The sequence below is a fragment of the Mirounga leonina genome, unplaced genomic scaffold (assembly GCF_011800145.1).
Source record: "Mirounga leonina isolate KUSES-001 unplaced genomic scaffold, KU_Mleo_1.0 Mir_93, whole genome shotgun sequence".
NCBI classification, from domain to species: Eukaryota; Metazoa; Chordata; class Mammalia; order Carnivora; family Phocidae; genus Mirounga; species Mirounga leonina.
Genome location: NW_023270854.1, coordinates 39,654,024 through 39,679,961, shown reverse-complemented (window position 1 = coordinate 39,679,961; position 25,938 = coordinate 39,654,024). Strand labels below are relative to the sequence as shown.

General features: G+C 34.9%; 1 protein-coding gene across 1 annotated transcript in view; it reads right to left on the bottom strand.

Annotated features, from left to right (window-relative positions):
* Nucleotides 1–25,938, bottom strand: part of TRAPPC8 (trafficking protein particle complex 8) — an 83,475-nt gene that overhangs the window by 28,642 nt on the left and 28,895 nt on the right. Inside the window, exons 12-19 of the mRNA XM_034995974.1 lie at nt 14,303–14,434; nt 9,572–9,796; nt 8,529–8,637; nt 6,694–6,888; nt 5,925–6,055; nt 3,661–3,735; nt 3,040–3,166; nt 2,475–2,629 (exon numbers count right to left, since the gene is read on the bottom strand). Coding sequence (XP_034851865.1) covers nt 2,475–2,629; nt 3,040–3,166; nt 3,661–3,735; nt 5,925–6,055; nt 6,694–6,888; nt 8,529–8,637; nt 9,572–9,796; nt 14,303–14,434 — 1,149 coding nt within the window. The remainder of the gene's footprint in view (nt 1–2,474; nt 2,630–3,039; nt 3,167–3,660; nt 3,736–5,924; nt 6,056–6,693; nt 6,889–8,528; nt 8,638–9,571; nt 9,797–14,302; nt 14,435–25,938) is intronic.

Sequence of the window (25,938 nt, the reverse complement as noted above, 5' to 3'; positions counted from 1 at the left end):
CAAGAATATAGTATTGACACAGAGAGATGAGGAACTATGATCAAGCAGAATAGGTTATCATCCAAAGAAAACCCCAAAACCAAAAAACAGGTATGCATACTTTCAGGATATTTAATAGTGTATTAGAAAGAAGGTATAGTGAGTTGCCAATATTCAATTAATGGTAATTAGGACCAGGAACAAATAAAGTTTGATTCCCTACCCCTAGACATTCAGAAGAGTATTATTCCCTTGGATTTAAAAAAGAACACAGACATTAAAAAATAAAACTATAAAAGTTTTGACTACAGAAGTCTCTGTAAGTCTAAAATTCAGAAGCAACAAAGGACAATCAGATAGGACTTCATGTATGTCAAAAATCTTAACAGGGTGAAAGACACCAAATCAATATGTGTGAAATATTTATCAACCAGAAACTAGCACTGAAGTCAGTCTATAAGTCTTCTATTTGCCCTACACAACTCTTTAAATGAAACATAATTAAGCAAGTGTAAAACTTGGGCAGAATACAATAACCTCCCCTCAATACACACACACACACGCCACCTTTTCATGAATATACCTACCCTGCCCCCACTATAGGTATAGGATTAGTGCCCATAAAAATCATCCAATGAGAAAAGGGAAATGATAGCCAATTCAAAAGATATCAACAGGTAATCATATAGACATATGGAAGGAAAAAAATCATATGAACTAAAAACACAAAGACTGATCATTTTAGCAGACATTAGAGAAATGTAAATAAAGAATGTCATTTTTATGCGGCGCCTGGATGGCTCAGTTGTTAAGCATCTGCCTTAGGCTCAGGTCATGATCACAGGGTCCTGGGATTGAGACACACATAGGGCTCCCTGCTCTGCGGGAGGCCTGCTTCTCCCTCTCCCACCCCCCCTGCTTGTGTTCCCTCTCTCGCTGTGTCTCTGTCAAATAAATAAATAAAATCTTAAAAAAAAAATGTTTTGGGGCACCTGGGTGCCTCAGTCGTTAAGCATCTGCCTTCAGCTCAGGTCATGATCCCAGGGTCCTGGGATTGAGCCCTGCATCGGGCTCTCTGCTCAGCGGAAAGCCTGCTTCTCCCTCTCCCACTCCCCCTGCTTGTGTTCCTTCTCTCGCTGTGTCTCTGTCAAATAAATAAATAAAATCTTCCAAAAAAAAAAAATGTTTTTCACCAACCTAACTCACGAAAGTTAAAAAAAAAAAAAAAAAAGATCATATCCAATATGGCATAGATGTGAGGCAAAGGATTCCCATTCTCAAGCAAAGTGCAAATTGCTATAGCCTTGCTGAAGGTAATTTTGTAGTATGTTGCAAAATGTTTTATTTATAAACCCTTTGACCCAGCAACTCCATTTTGATCTAAACTACAACTTGGACAACATATATACATAATGTGACTTACTGAAGAACTGTCAGTAATGAAAAACCAGAACTACACTCAGCAACAGATAAATGGTTAAAATACATTATGATATATCTAAATAAAGAATGCCATATGAGGCTGTAAAAAAAAGAATTTTTACTGAATGAAAACAAAGACCAAGCAAGTAAGGGTAAAATGTGCAGTATGATTCCATTTATAATTACTAAAACTACATGAGTGTACAATGAAAGGCCTGAAAAGAGAAACACCAATTTAATATCACCAGCACTTTTAGAAGGAAAACTTGAGGATGCAGGAAGACAGACCTCCTGCCAGTGTTTGTAACACTGCATGACCCTGCCATTAGTTTGCCTCTCAGGTAGACAACTGATCCAAGATAGGCCAGATTTCTCTCCCAGAAACGTGAAATTTGTAATAAACTGGCACAAAGACTAGGAAAGTTGTTTGACTAAAGTCATATCAAAAGTAATGCCTTCTAAAGGCTTACAAACATTTGCTGCTACATTTCCTGGAGGTGCCAAGTCCTTATTTTTCTTTAAGATTTATTGTTCTATAATATTTCAGTTTCTCAGAGATGTTCCAATAACCTTCAACTAAATAATAAACATTTTCTCTTTTTTGGCTTATGCTACACCTAGCCATCAGTTTCTATCTTCTGTAACTAAAAAAGTTTCAACTTAGAGGCATGAAAGTAGGGTGAGGTGGGAAACAGAGAGAATGAAGGAAATATTGTTTTTTAATCATATATTTATCTATTTTGCTCAAACTTTTTATAAGCATTAATTCCCATATTATTTTTGTACCTTATCAAAAAAAAGCCATTGATTTTAATAAACAAAGTCATTGATTTTATTAAACAAAGTGTCCTTTAAATGTATTTTCTCAATTTCCATTAATATTTTGAGGTTTATATTTTATAACCTGGCTGTGATTTATCTTTGTGAATTAGATCTATTAAACCTAGCTTAATAATAAAAAGTATGGTTCAATGTAATATCAGTAACTTCAAAGTCTAAGATTACTTTATTGAAAATATTATCTGACCTTATAGACAATTTACTAATCCATGAAATTTTAAAAAGTGAAATACCTCCAATAGTGGCATTTCCTCCGTGATAATGGGATCTAAACGTCGATCAGGACCATATTTAATAGATGTTTTCTCTTCTTTTGTATTGTTAAGTCGAGGACCTTGAATTTCTAAATCCTGTCTCCCTCGGACTGACATACTCAAGGAATGTTTTCCTGAAACAAAAAACAGTCAATGCCCTAAAGTAATTTGATATGTTAAATGACATCAATTTAACTTGAATACTGTAACTTTCAGATTATTTCTAGAAAAATCCTAAATAATTATTGAGTAGCATGGTTAATCAAAGAATTAAGAGTACTTTATTTTTATGTTTAACCACATCTACTGTATGCTGATTAATTTCTCATTAGGATTTACTTATTTTGCAGATACAAAATACATTAGAAGGGAATAAAGTTTATTTTTGAAGCAATGGCAGAGTTTAAAATAACCCAAATAATCTGACTAAATGCCTTTGTTAAGGCACATTAAACCTATTTTAAAAACACCTCATTTTCATTCATTTATTCTATGGAGATTTAATTATTAGTTTTGTATCTGTTTAGCAATGCTATAGTTTTACCTGTGTGACATCTAGGAAGAGCATCAATGCCATCTACTGTCACGCAGCCCTGAATAGTGCCAAGATTATAAACAACTCCCAGAATATGCAGCTCCCCTATGTGATGGGGAAAGAGCTTTAGTCTTGCCTGTGGAGACATTTAAGTCACTCTTATTACCTGTTTTCATAATATCTTAAATAGCGCAATACCTAAATTTTGTAATACTGCAAAAATATAAACTCATGACCTAAACTTTTGAATAATCAATTAATTTCTTATATGGGAAAGCATTTTCTTCAAAAGAAAATCTGTAAACAGGCCTGGATCTTCATTAACACTTCTAAGTCAACAAAAACCAAAATATTCTGGTCAAGCAAATATTATATGAAATTATCACACCGACCGCCTTCAAAAAAGCAAAAACTTTTCACCAGGCTTCTTTGGAAATTAACAAACCAAAGACCACTGCAAATCTACTCTTCCCACCAATTTCCTCTTGTGCAATTCCTGTTTCCCAATCTTCCAAATTTTACCTTTTAAGAAAACTAGAATATAAAACAAACTGAATAAATTGATTTTTAAAATTTGTTTGCATCTTACTTTTTGGAAGGTTTAAGACAAAAAAATAATAAAATAGTTACCACTTTAGATTCTTCACTATTAATTAAAAATTCTGAAATAACTTCAGTTCCAATCATTTCAGGTTCACCTGTTACCTGAAAAATAAGTTATTTTGTAAAACATACATTCTAATGAATAAAGTATCAGTATATTAACATTCCTATACGTCAGTACTTAAGAACAATAACAATAATTATAGTTAGTATTTACTAGGTTCTTACTATGTGCTAAGCAAGATGCAAAGTGTTTTACTTTCACACCTGGAGTAAAGCCACGCAAGTAGCAGAATGCATGATATATACATTTTTTCATTTCATTCAGTCCAATTCAAGTGAGGGGGGTAAGTGACCTACTCTAAGTTGCAGCCAAGAGGATAAAACTTCAAGAGATAAAGTTCAGTTACTAATGCTCAACAATGGCCAAAATGGCCATTTAATCTTACAATCAGAGCAAATTTCCCCATTTTGTACTCTGACTAGCCTCTCTTTCCAAATTGGCCAAAGTAATGGCACCTAAGCAAGATGCATAAAAGACTGGTGGATAATAAGGGCAGTAAGAGAGAGCAAAAAAAGGCCTGTGGCCTCCAAATCAAGGACTTCTGTAACAATCTCTGGTCATGTAACAAAGCAGAGTTAACTGACTTACACTTGGGGTAAAGCTGGTCCTCATAAACACTGTTTTACTTTTACCATGAAGTTAGTTATTTCACACAATAAATAAAAATTACATTTCCCTAAGTTCCATTTCAGCATCTTAATCCATCAGCAGAAGCTTATGAAGAAATCCAAAGAGTTTGAAATTTACAGCAAAAAGTGTAATTTAATTATACACAATGAAAATTTTCACTCAACTTTAATAAACCTCCTTTAAAATCTAATATATTAAACAGACTAATATATTTTAAAAAGCTAATGGATCTTTAAAAAAAACTTTCCCAAGAGTAAACAGTTTATATGCTTCTAATTTGTATTCCAGACATCTAAAAAACATTAGAAAAATTCATAAAGTTGCTAAAATTCCAGTCAGAATAGAGCCTACAAAATCTCAATCTTTCAAACTATTCACAATGAGTGTAAATAATCACAAAATGTCTTTAATGGACTTAACTGACAAGACTTTAAATAAGGCAATCTTTAAAAATCAAAACACTTCAAGAAAAATAATTTATACTAAAGTTAGTATGACATACATCTTCTTTCAAGTTCTCCTTCCATAAATCAGTGCCAAAATGTTGGGGTATTTCCCAGTTCCAAAATACTATTTACCACATTTCTAAAACATATAGTTAGGTGGTATAAAAAAGCTAAAGTTATAGAGTAGATATTGGTGAATAACATATAAATGGGTAAAAAATGTACTATCCCAGTTCTTTCTGCTACAATCAGCTTGGTAACAAAAATTATTTGTTCAAGTCATTCCCGCTTCAAAAATAACTATCCTAGATAAAGAGCTTTCTACAGACCTGAATAAGAAAAGAAAAAGATACATATATATAAAGACAATCCACAAAAAAAGGAAATACAAGAACTTCAACTTCACCAGAAATTAATGACATGGAAAATAATAAAAATAGCATTTTTCTTACCTATCAAATCAGTAAGGTTTTTTTTTTTTTAATAAATAAGAATACTTGATGCTGCAAAGATGATATGCAATCCCACGTGCTGTTAGTGAAAAGCTTGTTGGTATGACTTTGGGGAAACTAATAGAGTAGCAAAATACTTATTCCCTAAAATGTTTTAACTTCATGCCCAGGAATCTTTACTACAGAATTTATCAGGATAAAAAACTATACACCCAAATTTCCACCACTGTATTATGATGATAGTAAACAAATGGAAACTTCTAAAACTACTATCAGTGGAGAGATATTAGAAGTGCTTACAGGTCATCCATGATGGAATATTATAAAGAAATGAAATATTGAGACATTTTAATATCAAAATATGCATATGAATCAACACAGAATGAAAAAAACCAACATACACAATATAATAGAATCCCAAATATGAGAGCAAACATACAAATGGAAATGACTAGAAAGATACAGAAAAGTGTTAAAGTGGTTATTTCTAAATACTGAGAAGACAGTTTTATTTTTATTCCTTATGTTTTTTGTATACTCATTTTCAACAATAAGCATATGTCATACTTTTTATAACTAGGGCAAATAAGCATAAAAAAGAATAAGTATAGCTCACTGAACAGAAAAAATTGAAATGTTATGCATCTGTTAAGGCTATTACTGAAACATGCTTATTACAAATACCTTTTAATAACTTACTAGTTCTTTAACTTCTTCGTTATCCTTTCCACTACTATCTTTGGGTTGAAACTTCCACAGCAATGACAAATCAGTCAACAAAAGTGGAACCTTCAAAGGATTTCTAAAAGCCACTTCCACTGTTACTGGTTCTACAAAAGAAAGGCCTAAATTAATAACTTTAATAAACCCCACCTACGCTTCGATTCTCTAAACCTATACCTAAACCTCTAAACCCTATTCTTCAATTTTCTAAACACACCTTACTTTCACAGCTCTTCATTTCTGCCTAGACTATCTTTTATCACCTTGTACATGTCCATTTATTCAGGATTTAGTTTTAAAATGACTTCCTCTAGGGGCACCTGGGTGGCTCAGCCAGTTAAGTGGCTGCCTAGGCTCGGGTCATGATCTCAGGGTCCTGGGATTGAGCTGCGCATCGGGCTCTCCGGTTAGCGGGGAGTCTGCTTCTCCCTCTCACTGTCACTCTGTACTCTCTCTCAAATAAATAAATAAAATCTTAAAAAAAAAGACTTCCTCTAAAAGATTTCCCCCCAATTTCTTTGTACTAACAAATGTCATTCTCTCTTCTATATTCCAATAGCATACTGTATATACCAGTATTAGAGCCCACAATGCCTGGTTTTATAGATGCAGCTCACTAAGTTATGTTTCCTAATTTATTTTTTCATGCTCGGCTTCCAGTGATTTTTGGCCCATAGAAAATGATCTTGTATCTGCTGTAAGTAAACCAAACAAAAAACCATGAATAAAAATTCAAGTACATCACCTTCTACAACTGCCAGTGGAAATCTTGAGTTATCTGAATAACTGTTCAAACAGTACTGTGTGGGGTGGAAACTGGATGGAATTACTCCTCTGTTAACCACAGCTACAACCTGTTCTTCAAGTTCTCGCCACTGCTGAGAGGATTCAGAATCATATTCTTGATCAAGACTTACGTGAGTAGCTGCTTGCTTTTCACCTAAAAAAAAAAAAAAGTCACAATTAAGCACACACTTATTAGCACCTGCCCTCAAATGAAACACATTTTAAATAAAAATCCAAAGTAGCCAAATAAGTATATATACATACTCACTCTTGCCTCTAATTATCTGAGAGAAAAATATCCTCTTATAACCCTAGTCTAACTGGAACTTGACTTATAATATTGATGTTCTTTTCTCCTTAACTCTGAAAGAATATATTTTCCCTAATATTGCACAAACAATTTTATATGAAATACCTCAAACATACAGAAACACATGGAGAATAACAATATTTATATACTGAAATTTAACAAATGTCAACATTTGTCATAAGACCCAAAATATTCTTTATAAGATAAATGTTACAAATAATTACTGTCCTCTCTGTAACCCTCCCAAATCCTATTACTCTCCTTCATCTCCACTAGCACTTATTCCCAGAGCTATTCCAAAGCTGAAATATAGTGTTCTCATCCGTATTTTTTACTTTACCACATATTAGTGTATACATAAACAATGTATGCATTGTATGAATTGGTTTGTATGCTTGAAATTTATATAAATGGAATTACGTTTGATTGATCATTCTGTAACTTTTTTCACTGAACATTATGGTGTATTATTCATATTGAAACATGTAGAACAATTTCACTCATGTCCTACAGCATGAATCCATTATATAAATATGCCAAAATTTATCATCTCCTCAATCATTTTACTTTTTTTGCTATTAAAACCAATGCTGCCATAATCATTTTGATAAATATATATATATATACATTTTTTTTTTTTAAAGATTTACTTATTTATTTGAGAAAGAGAGAGAGAGAGGAGCAAGGAAGGGCAGAGAGAGTCTCAAGACGACTCCGCGTTAAGCATGGAGCCCAATGCAGGGCCTGATCCCAGGACACTGAAACCACAACTCAAGCCGAAACCAAGAGTTGGACACTTAACCAACTGCACCACCCAGGCACCCATTGATAAATATTTTTAAATAAAATACTAAATTAAATCTCAAGGAGAAACATATTAATAAGTTCAAATATAAGAATGCTTAGAATTACAAAGTTTACTTTAACATATTTATACTCTTGGCCCAGTACTGCCATTCTAAGGCTCAATCCTAAGAAAATAGGCCTATATTTTAAAAAGTCTTACAAGAACAGCAGAATATTGGCAACTGTTCTCTGCTTCTAAGAATATTTGAAATTTCCAAAATAAAAACTTAAGAAAAGTTTTATCCACAAAAATGTCATCACAACATAATTTTATGTAAGGAAAGAAGGAAATAGTCCAACTATATAACAAGCAAATATTAAAGTACTTTATTTATATGTACTGAATAGAGTATCTTACTGACATTAAAAATGCTTAATAAGACTACGTAATAACATGAGCATTCTTTATACTATGTGAAAAAACCCATTATAATTATAGCTTTTTTGTTGTTATTTTTAGCTTGTAGAGCTGGAAGGTACACCACTGAAGTAGTGGTAGGATGGTTAAGTGATTCGGTACAGAGTTATTTATTTTCAAATATTCTTTAACAATTACAACATCATTTCTTAAATAAAGAAAAAAAAAACACTTAAAAAAATAGTCACTAGGTAACAAGGCCAAATAAAATTTTACGAACCATCTGCCGGTCGTCTGTCGTGGCCAAAGAAAACCCGTGTTGCTGAACTGTTAATATACGGTAAAGGTAGCTGTGGTAAAGGACCATCTGGTGATAGCTGACTTACATTCTAGGAGAAATACAGAAGAAAAAGAACTTTTTGAGAAAATTCTACTTTCTTTATATTTGCCTCATTTTTTAACATGCAAGGTATTAAAAATATGTTAAGCAAGAATATTAAGATAAAGAATTACTAGTTTTACTTAATTTATCAGCCTTAAAATTTTAAATAACATTTATCCTGGCCAAGAGAATCTTTCTAAAGTTCCTCAGCTAATTAGGTCTCTTTGGATGTGGAAATTTCCAAATATTATTTTGCTATGCACTTTATTTTCTGTGACTCATTACAGCATCCTATCTGTCAAAATTCTAACCCATATGATCTCAAATTTATAAAGTATGAAAGGGTATTTTCTGCAGGATAGATAAAATATTCATTTATTGACAAGTCTTGAGGAAAAATTTTTTAAATTTGAAAAATAAATTTTTCCGTAAAACAATGTTTTATATTTTCTAACCTCCTGTCTCAGTGAGGTATTTTTCCTTCCTATTTTCTGGGTTAGACCATAATAATATGTCCACTTCCCACAGACACATACCTTTTCATCTTTCATAGGTAAAAGAAAGTTATGCACTTTTTCCAAAGGATGGTATGAGGACCCAGTATATTATAAAATCAGTTATGATGCAAAAAAAATAATAATAAAGAAGAAGCAGTCCAGAAAGTTTGTGGCATCTCGTCTTCTCTTTTTTTTTTTTTAAGTTCCAAGAACAGGCACAGATCAAATGTTTACTGGAATATTAAAATTCCCTTTTAAAGATCTGTAGAAGGGCAATGCAACTCACATCTATGACCAAAGGGCATAATGCCACACTTTATTATGACAGATAATTACATAAATTTTAAGAAAACCATTTTATTAAACGACTACTAAAGGAGTTTTTTTTTTTACTAAAAATAATGACTTAAATTTTAATATCTACTACTGAAAATAAGTATTCACCTTGTAAACATAAAGATACTCTCTGAGGAAGGCCCCTTGTTGAGCAGCAGATTGTTTACTTTCATTGATTAAAATATGCCTAAAAGCAGACACAGCATTGTCCAGTTGCCTAAGGGTATACGACTGGCGCCCAATAGTAAAGTTAATGTGATCTTCTGCAAGAGACCAGCCTTTTCCCTTGTAAACTTGCATGGCTTGACAATAACAGCGTAAAGCATGCTTTTTCTGAAAGAAAATAAACAAAACGAAGTATTAAAATCCAAATTTCTCTTGGACTAGAAAAAATAAACACACACACACATAATCACGAACGTGGTAATTGGTGTTTCTTCTAACAGAGACTAGAATGATGAGAAAATGAAACTAACATTTATGAAGACCCCTTTGCAATTATTACTAAAAAACAAGAGGTCCTAAAGCAGGCAAGTGACTGCTTTGTCCAAGGGCAGGAAGTCTAAGAAGTCAAAAATAATCATGACTTTATGAAAAACCATCCGGGAGTTTTCAGAGCAGTAGCATACAGAGTCGTGAATTAGTCAGGTTGTTATTTTATAACTGGGAACTATCTTACTAATTTTCTTATGGTCATCTCTATACCACTGCACTGGGCTGAAGGCTAACTAAACCACTGTTTCGTTTGGTTAAGAGTATGGTATATTGGGAGGGGGGTGGGAGGATGGGTTAGCCTGGTGATGGGTATTGAGGAGGGCACGTTCTGCATGGAGCACTGGGTGTTATGCACAATGAATCATGGAACACTACATCTAAAACTAATGATGTAATGTATGGGGATTAACATAACAATAAAAAAATTTAAAAAGAGTATGGTATATTCTTTTCTTTTGCCCACTGCTGCATCCTGCCACACCTGTGAGCATATGTTTGGCCATTAATTACCTATCACTGCTACCCTCTGAAGTCAGACAACCTCTATCTTAAACCTGGGATTTGGTACCAAGGAAGAGGCTTCACTCCACTAAACCTTCTACTTCAGAGTATACTCTTGTACCTACTCCCCTCTCGAGGGTGGATTACAAACTTTGTACCATGTATATCCAGGACTGCTTGTTTTTTAAAGAAATGTTTTCTTGGTAAATAATTAAAGCAAATCAAAATCATCTGCCACTTAATAGCATGCAGTTTAAGAACTCAGTCTCTCTTCTGTGATATTCCTACAAAGATACCCAATTTGAATCTCAACATGAGGAAACACCAAACATACACCAAACAAATTGAGGGACACTCTATAAAAATAATTGGCCTGTAATCTTCAAAAGTATCAAGGTCATAAAGTCAAAGGATCCTTCTGAACAGGATCCTTATGCTATAAAAGACATTTATGGGACAACTGTCAAAACCTGCATAAGGTCGGAGGATTAGCTAGCGGTACTGTATTGAGTTCTTGATTTGATTGTTGTATTATGGTTATACAGGAGAAAAAGTCTTGTTTCTAGGGAACGGGGAATATGTCCTAAAGTATTTGTGGGTAATGAGGCACCAGGTAGACAACCATCAAATCACTCAGGTCAAGTTTCTGAACTGTACTTGTAAGTTCTTTATAAGTTTGAGATTGTTTCAAAATAATTTTTAAGTGATGTTTCTTGAAAAAACACTCCCAATCTCCATATTGCATTTAGTAAAAAGGAACACAAACACTGAGTCTTAAAAACTAAGATACAGGGGCGCCTGGGTGGCTCAGTCGTTGAGCGTCTGCCTTCCGCTCGGGTCAGGATCGAGCCCCGCATCAGGCTCCCTGCTCTGCAGGAAGCCTGCTTCTCCCTCTCCCGCTCCCGCTCCCCCTGCTTGTGTTCCCTCTCTCGCTGCGTCTCTGTCAAATAAATAAATAAAATCTTAAAAAAAAAAAAAACTAAGATACAAAGAAACAATATGTCAAAATGTTGAGTTCAAGTGCATTTTTTAGGATTTCTTGGAAAAGCATCTAAAGAGATTTAAAAGGTAACAAGGATTTAAAATCTGCCTTTTAAGGGCGCCCGGGTGGCTCAGTTGGTTGAGCGACTGCCTTCAGCTCAGGTCGTGATCCTGGAGTCCTGGGATCAAGTCCCACATCAGGCTCCCTGCTCAGCAGGGAGTCTGCTTCTCCCCGACCCTCCCCTCTCTCATGCTCTCTCTATCTCATTTTCTCTCGCTCAAATAAATAAATAAAATCTTTAAAAAAATAAAAATAAATTAAAAAAATAAAATCTGCCTTTTAAAGTAAAAATTGAAACACTGTCCCAGGGTATACTGGACACAAACACACCCTTCTCTAGCACTTTCTTAAAATTTTTTACTAATTTTAATCTTTGGTAGTGCCAGTTTTTTGGTTTTTTGGTTTTTTTTAAAGATTTTATTTATTTGACAGAGAGAGACACAGCGAGAGAGGGAACACAAGCAGGGGGAGTGGGAGAGGGAGAAGCAGGCTTCCCGCAGAGCGGGGAGCCCGATGCGGGGCTCAATCCCAGGACCCTGGGATCATGACCTGAGCCGAAGGCAGACGCTTAACAACTGAGCCACCCAGGTGCCCCGCCAGTTCTTTTTTTTAAATGCCTTTTACTTGTTGATAATTCTTAATGGAAAACTAATGGTAAAAAAAAAAAAAGGAACTATTAAAAATGCTGGGGACAAGATAAGCGATTCAGCATGAGCTCTCAGTCAGAAAGGACTGAGAAATGGCCTTTCTATATACACATATGATCTTCTCTAGCGTCCTCTCATCCCTGCCAACAACACACATTTTAATGGAAATGTCATGAAAAGTTGGTGTGTCTCAGAAATAACTTGCCCTCAGTCACAACTATTTGTGTTCTATGTCCCACCTTCCAAGGAAGATACTATTCTTGACCAGCTACAATAGGACATATATTTGTTTTTTCAATAGAAAAGCATTTCTAGTTATACTTTCAGTTTCTACATACTGTCTGAGAAAGAGATTTTCTGGATGCAGGGTATATACAGAGTGGTCACAAAATACAAAACTGGGTACCCTGGAATCATTAACACCACGCGATAACTACAGTTAAAGATGATTAATAAGAGGGTGCCTGGGTGGCTCAGATGGTTAAGTGTCTGCCTTTGACTTGGGTCATGATCTCCAGGTCCTGGGATTGAGCCCCGTGTCCGGCTCCCAGCTCAGCAGGGAGCCTGCTTCTCCCTCTCCCTCTGCCTCTCCCCCTGCTTGTGCTCTGTCTCTCAAATGAATAAATAAAATCTTATTAAAAAGAAAAAGATGAGGGCGCCTGGGTGGCTCAGTTGGTTAAGCAACTGCCTTCGGCTCAGGTCATGATCCTGGAGTCCCAGGATTGAGTCCCACATCAGGCTCCCTGCTCAGCAGGGAGTCTGCTTCTCCCTCTGACCCTCCCCACCTCATGCTCTCTCTCCCTATCTCATTCTCTCTCTCAAATAAATAAATAAAATCTTAAAAAAAAAAAAAAAGAAAAAGATGATTAATAAGCCAGATAGTAAATGTATGTCAACCTACTACAAATGTAGCATTTTTAATTTGCATGCATTTCCTAGAAGCAACATGCCCTATAATTTCAGAAGATGAAATATGAGCAGCTATTTCCAGTTCCAGTGACATCATCATGTTCATAAATGAAACTATTCACAAATGTGGACAAAGATGTGGAAAAAGATTACTTACTTTTAATAAGAGACAATGGACCATTCCTAATGGGGTATTTAATTTTCCTCCCAAGCAAAGGGAACCACATGCTTATTACGTTTTGTTAATTTCTAAATAAAACACTTTTAAACGGCAATAAACAATGGGATAACATGTTTCAGATGCATTTGCATTTACTATGGAAGGAGGTGAAAAATGATAGTTTAAAATTATGTTCCACTTTAGAACCTGAGAAATTCTAGTTGATGGAGTGTATCAATTATTATAAAAAGATATATAATTTTATAAATATTTTTACAGTTTTGCATCTAATATAAAGTAAGTTCACCTATTTTCTAACTTGCCAGTTTCCAAAAATAGAGGGAGGAACCCAATCTTGAAATACTTGTCTTCTAAAAATCATGGCATTTTGGGGGCACTAGGGTGGCTCAGTCATTAAGCATCTGCCTTCGGCTCAGGTCATGATTCCAGGGTCCTGGGATCGAGCCCTACATCGGGCTCCCTGCTCTACGGGAAGCCTGCTTCTCCCTCTCCCACTCCCCCTGCTTGTATTCCTTCTCTCGCTATGTCCCCCTCTGTCAAATAAATTTAAAAAAAAAACTAAAAAAAAAAAAAAACCCATGGCATTTTTACATGAAATTGAGAGTAATTTTTGAACACTTCTTTCTTTGCACCTTTGTAATAACATACAATTTAAAACACTGACATGTTTGGTTAGCACAGACTGAAAAATATAAGTATGTTCATAAAAATTTATTATTAACCAAATTTTTTTAAGTCCTCATAGTCCCCTACCATATAAAAAGCTCTTTAAGAAATAAGACCATGGTTTTATGGGTACATGCTAAGCTCCTTGTACAGTCCCAGGAATACAGAGATGATTCTTCAAACCACATTTATCTATATTTATAGTAAACCACCACTTAGTTCTGCTACCACTCTGCCTCTAGCAATTCTCCCTCCAACTAATACTAAAAGGGGCAACTGGGGCTGGAGAAATGCCATACAAATGACATACATTTATAAAATAACAGAATTATAACAAATTATAACAAAAATTAAATTATTACAAATTTTTTTTTTTTTTTTTAAGAAAATGCACTCACCTGCCCAGCTTTACTAAACCGATGGCCTGCCAATATCATGTGAAACGCGTATTTTCTAACCATGGGACTCTTCATGTTTATAAAGCAATGTGCTGCCTGTTCCAAAAGAAGTGCACTTCGAAGATCAGAATCCTATTGAATGTTTAAAAGAAAATAAGGTTAGTTTCACAAAATTAAAAGTAAAAAGATAACAGTTCAACATTTACTTTCAAAAAAAAATTCACTTTCTAAAAATAATCTATAGCATATTCACTGTTTAATGTAAGAGTATCTGAGGGCAGAGATCAAGGGGCAATCCAATCTTGACGATTCTTTCTTTGAATAAGCACAAATTTTTCTCAAAATCCTTCAAAAAATTCCCTACTATGAAATATTTTCTTTTGCTTTTCATAAAGCCAAATGTCTGGTTATGATATGCAGCATGTAATAAATCTGAAGAAATACAATCCCTTTTTAAATGGCAAAAAAAAAAAAAAAAGTATATAACCTGAGAATTTAATACAGGTATACCGATTACAGATAAACCAGAAAGGAGAGCACAGAAAACAACAGACTCACACTAATCTAATTTCTTCAGGAAATTGATCTGAGATATCCAATAGCATATTTCCATTTATCCAAGAAAAAAAGGAAAGATAAAAGAGAATGTGTGTAATTATGAAATAATCTAATCTACTGCTTTATCCTCTATTAAGTTTACTGTATCTAAAAGCAATTCTCAATTTTTGCTTAATTCAAGATACCAAAATGACTGCTTTTCATTAAAAAGTTTAGAAGGTTTCCCCTTCAAAGATTATCACCAGCTATTAGCATTATTAGTAAATGGTACAACTCAAATTAGTTTCCACTTCAATGGACTCCTACATCAGTATCTACAAAAACCACATACCACATTTACATCCTCACCCATAATGATAACCTTTCAAATGAAAGAGCCATCATCACTTTACAAATAACAGAGAAAGTAGTGAAGGATGCTGATCAAGTATCAACAACATTTTCACCAAAACTTTCTCTACGTTTTCAGCTATTCTCAAGCTGAACTTACCATGCCCTTCCATGTGTTCTGCTGCCATTATTTTCCCCAGGGAGAGTTGAAAACAGAAAACATTTACTTTAAATGCAATAATGTCAACAAATTATAGTTACATCAAAAAAGTGCTCATAGATCATTGATTATTATAACTATCTCTGCAGCAATTACAAAATTAGAGTGGAAACAGATCTGAGGAAACAATCTAGAAAGCATTCAGTAAATGGTAGATATTATTACCTATTTCAACCCCCTTGTGACAAAAACTAATGATCAAATGTTTCTGTCCAAGTAAGATCCAAAAGCTAGTAAGTGGGAAAATCAGGAATGTACAATTGACACACAGTTCTTATCCAAAGGTTTACATAAGAATTACTTAGGGGAGCTAGGGAGTGCATTTTTAATTTTTAGGAAAATGCTTTCTTCTTTAAAAAATACTTTTTTTTTTCCTTAAAGAATAAATGTTTCAAAAAAAAAAAGTGAACATTTTTCTTCCCCATTCCATGCCTCATCTGACTTGCCATACATAGGTAACTACAGTTACCAGGCTGGTGTTGTTATCTGTCATTTCTTCCTCTCTATATCTGTGCTTTTATGTTAAATATATACAGTTTTCTAAAAATACACATACTTTTTCATACATAAATGGTATTATACAAAATATTCTTTATCTCATTTTTGGACTTAATATAGTATCATGGACATCTTTCTAAGACATCTACATCTCTTATTTCTTTTAAAGTTACATTGTATTCTATTATATAAATATACCACAATTTATTAATACAGTCTCCAATTGACTAACACTGCTTCATACTTTTATTACTTTTGTTACTACAAAAAAGTGCTTTGATAAACATATTTATAAAACCATTTTTGAGTAATTATATATTTTTATTAGACACACTTCTGGAAGTAGAACCACTGAGTTAATGAAAGCTATGTATATAGTTCAAATTCTAATCGACAGAGCCAAACTGCTACAAAAAAAAGTAGTACCAACATATAATCTCATCAACAGAGAATTAGAGTGTAGGTTTTCCACTCTATTCAGCCAAAAATTATTTTAAAAAATTTTTACCTCTTTAATTAAAAAAAAAAAAAAAAAGACACTTTGCTCCTCAACATACATTTAATAGTAAGGCTGGTAATCTTTTCATATGTTTAAGGGTCTTTGTATTTTTTCTGTGAATTGCTCATTTATACTCTTTTGTGAATGGGTTTTTGTGATTATGTGGTTTGTAAGAGCCCTTTGTACACTTAATCAATATTAGGCCTTTGTCATACATTTGCAAGTAGTATTTCCCAGTTTTGACATGAAAGAGTTTATTCTTTACTAGTCAAGCATACTAACTTTTGCCTCTATGGCTTCAAGATATTGCGTCAAACTAAGAAAGGATGTTATTCCTAGATTTAAAAAAAAAAATCCTTTCCTATATATTCTACTATATATGTTTCATTTTTTCATATTATAACTTAATCAAGCTATTATCATCACATAGCGAGTAAGATAGGAATCCAACCCCAAACAGCTAGATGTCACAATACCATTTAGTGAATAACCTAACATTCCCTACTAATTTTAAATGACACCTAATCATATGTTATATTTAAATTCTCATTCTACTCCGTTACTCTTTCTTATCACTGTAAACAGTTTCAATTTCTGTAGCTTTATAATACATCTTAATATCTGGAACAGGCAATTACCTCTAATTACTTCTTCCATTTCAGAATTTTATTTAGGCTTTTCAATAGTATTTCACAGTCTTTAAGTGCTATAAACTTATTCCTAGTATGTACACACAAACACATGCAGTCACATGCAGACATAAAGCATAAATACATATTTTTTTAATTGCCTGTGAGGCTTCATTAAGCTAGAAACCTGGAAGGGCAGCAATCCTGGACATTCAAATTAAGATAAGGAACATGCCCTAGATAACTTTGAGGGTGTGTAAATTATTCTAATGTACAATCCAATCGAGACCAGCACAGTAAACCCTCAGCATTGTCAAATTTAATACTCAAGGGCTGACCAATTTAGGAGAGACCAGGAGGTCCATGGCATGTATTTTTCGCTCTTGCATCCAGTATGGCAGTTGTCTGAGAAAGAACTGATCTGCTGAACTGAATGCCCTACTCCCATGACTCACTGCAACTTTGTTCTTCTGTAGTCCCTGTCTCTTAAAGTGACACCTAAAGTAGAAAATAGATTACTTTAAACCAAAAAATAGTCCTGAAAAAAAATGACAACTGCCCTCAGTGTTGATGGAAGAAAAATGAAAGAATTTCACAAGGTGATAGTTTTATCTAGAAAGCAGAGGCTTTTAATGAGTTGAAGAATAAAGTTTTATCTTAGTGGTGGTTCATACCTACAATATGACAAGTATTACATATGCTCTACAAGGAACTAAGAAAAAAAAAATCTGTGATACTATTTCAACAGGAATTCCAGCCTATGAACTTTGCCCATAACCCAAGAGATAATTTTAAAAACTGCAACATTAACTTAAAATATGAGGATAAATATTGGGGGGGGGATCATCTGAGGTAGAGGATTCAATAAACGCTTCCATAAAAACACAATGGATGTGGGCACTGGTTGCACAGACTTAAATAAATCAAATCTCAAGTACGGCTTTCAGATTTTTTCCTTGTGTAACAGGTTAGTAGGAAAGGTGCTATGAGCTGATCAGTTTACCACGGGAACAGTTTCTCCCAAGGTGGAGAAACTGGTAAAAACTGTTACTACTATCGCTGATGGTAAAAACCCTGACTTACTGTGTTTAAATGCAGTAACAGACAAAGGGGCTATTAAGACCAGAATAAATGTTCAGCACAGAAACACAGACACAGTAGGGAAAAAGCATCACATCTTAAGCACCAAATTCAGACATACCGTCCTATGAGGTGGTAACTGTGGCATGTTTTATCATTACCTGGCTTTGCTCTGTCATCCTGAGAATCCATAACAAGAATAAAATCCACTTGCCCATAAATTTGCAGTCCAAAAAATAAAGCCAAAGTACAACTCTTTCCACCCAGGCCTCACAGCTGTCTTTTCCAAAACAGTGCTAGCAAAAATCTAGGAAACCTAATTCACTAATGTGAAGAGTATATAACTCTGTTGTTCTCTATCCTCAAGACAAGTGCACTTTTCACGTATTATAAACCTTTTTAATTAACAGAATGCACACAATAAATACAGTTAGTACTTAAAATTTAACATAACTTTATGCACACTATGCCTAGTAGTCTTTGCTTTCAAAGAAATATCTGAAAGGTAGAGCACAAAAAAAACACTAGGAATGACAATTTCTGGGGAAAGGTACCACCACTCATCCCACCTCTCACCCCAAAACAATGACTATGATAAGTTTCTTCAAATTTGATGACAAAACAAATCATCCACGTTTGAAAAGGTGAAAACAAACTTGCAAAAGAAGAAAGAATAATGACAGAAAATAACAAGGTTGTAATGCAGACAGAAGAATTTGGTCCAAATAATTTTTATTCAAGCTCCTAAAACCATAAAATTCCCTTTACATTAACCTAGACTGAAAAACAGCAACATATTCAAACCCAAGTTAAGATTATTTATGACAATACAAAACATCAACACACTCAAGAATCTATATTCAGTTCTACTAAATAGTTTATGTCTAGCAACTGTTCATATTGGCCAGTGTCCATGCAATATCAATTATTCGACATTGTTAATATCATCCCTTAACCTAATTAGTTATATCTTACAGAAACCTTTTTAGAATAATTAATGTTCAGTTCAACAAACATATGTAAATTATATACCAGGTGCCAAGGCTAGAGTCAGGCACAGAAGATAAATATGTAGAAGACAACACAATTCCCTACCCTCAAGAACTTAAATTTCTAATATAATATGACAAGTCAGGTCTTACAGCATTATATGAGAGGGGAGGATAGAGACACTTAGGATAACTGGGGTATTGCAGATGACTATCTGAAGGACATGACTGATACAAGGACTAGTAGACAAGGGAACAAAGAGGAAAAGGGCCATAGTCCAGAAGGACATTACGGACATGAACCAGGAAAGCAGGAAGAGGAATTTAAAGCAGGGGGAGGGAAGTAAATTATGTTTAAGAACTTTAAAAAAAGGGGTGCCTGGGCGGCTCAGTCATTAAAGTGTCTGCCTTCGGCTCGGGTCATGATCCCAGTGTCCTGGGATCGAGTCCCGCATCGGGCTCCCTGCTCTGCGGGAAGCCTGCTTCTCCCTCTCCCACTCCCCCTGCTTGTGTTCCCTCTCTTGCTGTGTCTCTCTCTGTCAAATAAATAAATAAAATCTTAAAAAAAAAAAAAAGAAATTAAAAAAAATGGATTACTGATAGGATAGGAGACTACAGGCACATCTCAGTTTCTGCCTTGAGTAGATGAGGAACTAGCTGGTTATAACGTAATTTTAAATCATGAGCAATAAGGTAAGCAAGTTTATGACTTTAGTATAGATATGTTGTTAAGTTGCTTTGGAAGCACCCAAGTAGGTAAGTCTAAAAGGCAGCTGGGGCGCCTGGGTGGCTCAGTTGGTTAAGCGACTGCCTTCGGCTCAGGTCATGATCCTGGAGTCCTGGGATGGAGTCCCACATCGGGCTCCCTGCTCGGCAGGGAGTCTGCTTCTCCCTCTGACCCTCCCCCCTCTCATGTGTTCTCTCTCATTCTCTCTCTCTCAAATAAATAAATAAAATCTTAAAAAAAAAAAAAAAGGCAGCTGGCGTTACAAATCTAAAGCTCAAAGAGAAGTCAGTCAGATTTAAGAGTGAAAATCATCACTAAGAACTGATCACCCAAAAAATGTGTACAGTAAAAAGTACAGTGATCCAAGGATTAAAACCATAGGGTGTAGTAATATTTAAAAGGCAAACAAAGGAAGTGTTTGATTTCGTTCTTTTGTTCTTGAGCATTCATCTAAAAAATCTGTCTTTAGCCATACTTATAAAAAAAAATCATTACCATTCTTTACAAGCCCGGAGTCAATGCAACTTAGTAATATCTGCTGTGTGTACACACACACACACACACACACACACAATGGAATATTACTCAGCCATCAAAAAGAATGAAATCCTGCCATTTGCAAAAACATGGATGAAACTAGAGTGTGATATGCTAAACGAAGTCAGTCAGTCAGAAAAAGACAAATATATGATTTCACTCATATGTGAAACTTAAGAAACAAAACATATGAACACAGGGGAAGGGAAGAAAAAATAAGATAAAAACAGAGAGGGAGGCAAACCATAAGAGACTCAACTACACAGAACAAACTGAGGGTTGCTGGAGGGGTGGTGGGTGGGGGGATAGGCTAAATGGGTGATGGGCATTAAGGAGGGCACTTGTTGGGATGAGCACTGGGTGTTGTATGTAAGTAATGAATCTCTAAATTCTACTCCTGAAACCAACACTACATTATATGTTAACTTGAATTTAAATTTTAAAAAGGAGGAGGAGGAGGAGGAAGAGGAGGTGGCAGCGCTGGTGGCTCTTCTGGAACTTTCCAACTACACACAGTCTTTGGGGCACCTGGGTGGCTCAGTCAGTTAAGGGTCTGACTTTTGATTTCAGCTCAGGTCATGATCTTAGGGTTGTGAGATCAGGCCCCATGTCAGGCTCCATGCTCAGTGGAGAGTCTGCTTGAGATTCTCTCCCTCCCTCATTCTCTCTGCCCCTCCCACATGCTCTCTTCCTAAATTAAATAAATCTTTAAAAAACACACTCTTTTACCCTTGTTTAATATTAATGTATTACCTATCAAATTTTATCTATTAGATGCTTTTATTACCAATCAGATTCAAAGTAGGAAGAGAGTAAGTCAGATGCTGTAAAAGTAGCTTTGAAACTGAGCCCTAGCATACAACCCTTCCCCTTAACTACAGACCTTTGAACTTATATGGTCAGAAACATCTGACCTTAAGCCACCTGCAGCAGATGCCTGGCATGCTGACATTAGATGTTTATTCTTTGAGATTAAGGCAAATATGCAAATACTGTTGGCCAGTTTGGAGATGGGGTAGAAAGGTAATACATGAAAAATAATAAAAATAATACCTGCTTTAAACTTTCAATAGCAACTATATAAATGGATTGCTTTCTCCTCTTCTGAAATATTCATAATATAGATTATTTTGAATGCTTAAGACAATGTTTTTACAAGTTCATACTAGTGAAACTAAGATTAAAAATTCCTCAGTAATTACTCATTTTAAGTATCAATTTTATATTAGAATGATGCACATGCATGTTGCTTTAAATATTGTTATGCATAAGAAAGTAATTCCATTTACAACTGCACCAAAAAGAATAAAATACCTAGGAATAAACTTAACCAAGGAGGTGACAGAGCTGTACTCTGAAAACTATAAAATGCTGATAAAAGAAACTGAAGATGATCCTAGTCACAGCAATCAGACAACAAAAAGAAATAAAAGGTATCCAAATCGGCAAGGAAGAAGTCAAACTCTCACTCTTTGCAGATGATATGATACTTTATGTGGAAAACCCCATAGACTCCACTCCAAAACTGCTAGAACTCATACAGGAATTCAGTAAAGTGGCAGGATATAAAATCAATGCACAGAAATCAGTGGCATTCCTATACACCAACAACAAGACAGAAGAAAGAGAAATTAAGGAGTCGATCCCATTTACAATTGCACCCAAAACCATAAGATACGTAGGAATAAATCTAACCAAAGAGGCAAAGGATCTGTACTCAGAAAACTATAAAATACTCATGAAAGAAATTGAGGAAGACACAAAGAAATGGAAAAACGTTCCATGCTCATGGATTGGAAGAACAAATATTGTGAAGATGTCAATGCTACCTACAGCAATCTACACATTCAATGCAATCCCTATCAAAATATCATCCACTTTTTTCAAAGAAATGGAACAAATAATCCTAAAATTTGTATGGAACCAGAAAAGACCCCGCATAGCCAGAGGAATGTTGCAAAAGAAAAGCAAAGCTGTCGGCATCACAATTCCGGACTTCCAGCTCTATTACAAAGCTGTCATCATCAAGACAGTATGGTACTGGCACAAAAACAGACACATAGATCAATGGAACAGAATCTAGAGAGCCCAGAAATGGACCCTCAACTCTATGGTCTTCGACAAAGCAGGAAAGAATGTCCAATGGAAAAAAGACAGTCTCTTCAACAAATGTGTTGGGAAAATTGGACAGCCACATGCAGAAGAATGAAACTGGACCATTTCCTTACGCCACACACAAAAAGAGACTCCAAATGGTTGAAAGACCTCAATGTGAGACAGAGTCCATCAAAATCCTAAAGGAGAACACAGGCAGCAACCTCTTTGACCTCAGCCACAGCAACTTCTTCCTAGAAACATCACCAAAGGCAAGGGAAGCAAGGGCAAAAATGAACTATTGGGACTTCATCGATATAAAAAGCTTTTGCACAGCAAAAGAAACGGTCAACAAAACCAAAAGACAACTGACAGAATGGAAGAAGATATTTGCAAATGACTTATCAGATAAAGGGCTAGTATCCAAAATCTATAAAGAACTTATTAAACTCAACACCCAAAGAACAAATGATCCAATCAAGAAATGGGCAGAAGACATGAACAGACATTTTTCCAAAGAAGACATCCAAATGACCAACACACACATGAAAAAGTGCTCAACATCGCTCAGCATCAGGGAAATCCAAATCAAAACCTCAATGAGATACTACCTCACACCAGTCAGAATGGCTAAAATTAACAAGTCAGGAAACGACAGATGTTGGAGAGGCTGCAGAGAAAGGGGAACCCTCCTACACTGTTGGTGGGAATGCAAGCTGGTGCAGCCACTCTGGAAAACTGTATGGAGGTTCCTCAAAAAGTTGAAAATAGAGCTACCATAAGACCCAGCAATTGCACTACTGGGTATTTACCCCAAAGATATAAATGTAGTGATCTGAAGGGGTACGTGCACCCTGATGTTTATAGCAACAATGTCCACAATAGCCAAACTGTGGAAAGAGCCAAGATGTCCATCGACAGATGGACAGATGAATGGATAAAGAAGATGTGGTATATATATACACACACATACATATATATACAATGGAATATTATGCAGCCATCAAAAGGAATGGAGCTGGAGGGTATTATGCTGAGCGAAATAAGTCAATCAGAGAAAGACATGTATCATATGACCTCACCGATATGAGGAATTCTTAATCTCAGGAAACAAACTGAGGGTTGCTGGAGTGGTGGGGGGTGGGAGGCTGGGTGATAGACATTGGGTGCTATGGTGAGCGCTGTGAATTGTGTAAGACTGTTGAATCACAGACCTGTACGTCTGAAACAAATAATACATTATATGTTAAAAAAAGAAGAAAAAAGAAGATAGCAGGAGGGGAAGAATGAAGGGGGGGAAATCGGAGAGGGAGACCAACCATGAGAGACTATGGGCTCTGAGAAACAAACTCAGGGTTCTAGAGGGGAAGGGGGTGGGGGATGGGGTTAGCCTGGTGATGGGTATTAAAGAAGGTACGTTCTGCATGGAGTACTGGGTGTTATATGCAAACAATGAATCATGGAACACTACATCAAAAACTAATGATGTATGGTGATTAACATAATAATAAAAAAGATTAAAAAAAAGAAATTGAAGATGACACAAATAAATGGAAAGATATTCCATGATTATGTACTGGAAGAATTACTATTATTAAAATTACCATACTTCCAAAGCAATCTACAGATTCAATACAATCCCCACCAAAATACCAACTGCATTTTTCACAGAAATAGGACAAATAATACTAAAATTTGTATGGAACCACAAAAGACCCCAAAGCAACCTTGAGAAAAAAGAACAAAGCTAGAGATATCAGAATTCCAGATTATAAGACACACTACAAAGCTCTAAAAATCAAAACAGCCTGGTGCTGGCATAAAAATGAGTCACTTTGACCAATGGAACAGAGTAGACAGTCCAAAAATAAATTCATCCTTATATGATCAATCCATCTATGACAAAGGAGGCAAGAATATACAACAGGGGAAGTCTCTTCAATAAATGGTGATGGGAAAACTGGACAACTATATGGAAAAGAATGAAACTGGATCACTTTCTTACACCATACACAAAAATAAGCTCAAGATAGATTAAAGACCTAAATGTGAGACCTGATGTCATAAAAATCCTAGAAGATAATGCAGTAATTTCTCTGACATTGACTGTAGCAACATTTTTCTAGATATGTCTCCTAAGGCAAAGGAAACAAAAGCAAAAATAAACTATTGGGACTACATCAAAATAAAAAGCTTTTGCATAGTGAAAAGAAACCATCAAAACAAAAAAGGCAACCTAATGATTGGGAGAAGATACTTGCAAATGATATACCCAATAAGGGATTAATATCCAAAATATATAAAGAACTTAACAACTCAACACCAAAACATAAACAATCCCATTAAAAAGTGGGAAGAGGACCTGAATAGACATTTTTCCAAAGAAGACATACAGATGGCCAACAAACTCATGAAAAGACACTCAACATTACTCATCATCGGGGAAATGCAAATCAAAACCACAATGAGATATCACCTTACACCTGTCAGAATGACTAAAATAAAAACGAAAAGAAATAACAAATATTGGCGAGGAGGTGGAGAGAAAGGAACCCTCATGCCCTGCTGGGAATGCAAATTGTTATGGCCACTGTGGAAAACAGTATGGAAGTTCCTCTAAAAAACTAAAAATAGAAATATCATATGATCCAATAACTCCACTAGTGGGTTTTTACCCAAAGAAAATGAAACCACTGATTCAAAGAACTATATGGACCCTTATGTTTGTTGCAGCATTATTTACAATAGCCAAAATATGGAAGCAACCCAAGTGTCCACAGATAGACAAATGGATAAGAAAGATGTGGTTTATATATATACAATATAACATTCACAGCCGTAAAAAAGAATGAACTCTTGCCATTTGCAACAACATATAGATGGTCCTAGAGGGTATTATACTAAGTGAAACAAGTCAGACTGAGAAAGACAAAGACCATATGACTTCATTCATATGTGGAAACTTAAAAACAAATTAATTAAAAAAAAGCAGAATCAGACCTATAAATACAGAGAACAAACTGAAGGTTGCCAGAGGGAAGGGAATAAGGAAATGGGCAAAACAAGTGAAGGGGAGTGGGAGATACAGGTTTCCAGTTATGGAATGAATAAGTCACAGGAATAAAAGGCAGCATAGGGAATATACTCAATGATGCTATAATACTGTTGTATGTGACAGAGAGTAACTACACCTGTAGTGAGCAGAACCTAAAGTATAGAGAAGTTGAATCACTATGTTGTACGTTTGAAACTAATGTAACATTGTATGTCAACTATACTCAAAGTAAAAAATTAAAAAACAAAAAAAGATCCTAAATAAATCAATATTGCTATGCATAAGTCAAAATCTAATTCATAAAAGATGTACATGTTGGTAGTTAATAATGTAGACTTAAAATATAGAAATAAAATAAATTCATAAAATATTTTTAAAATACATTTAAAATTAATTCAACAAATAAGTAGCCATATTGTA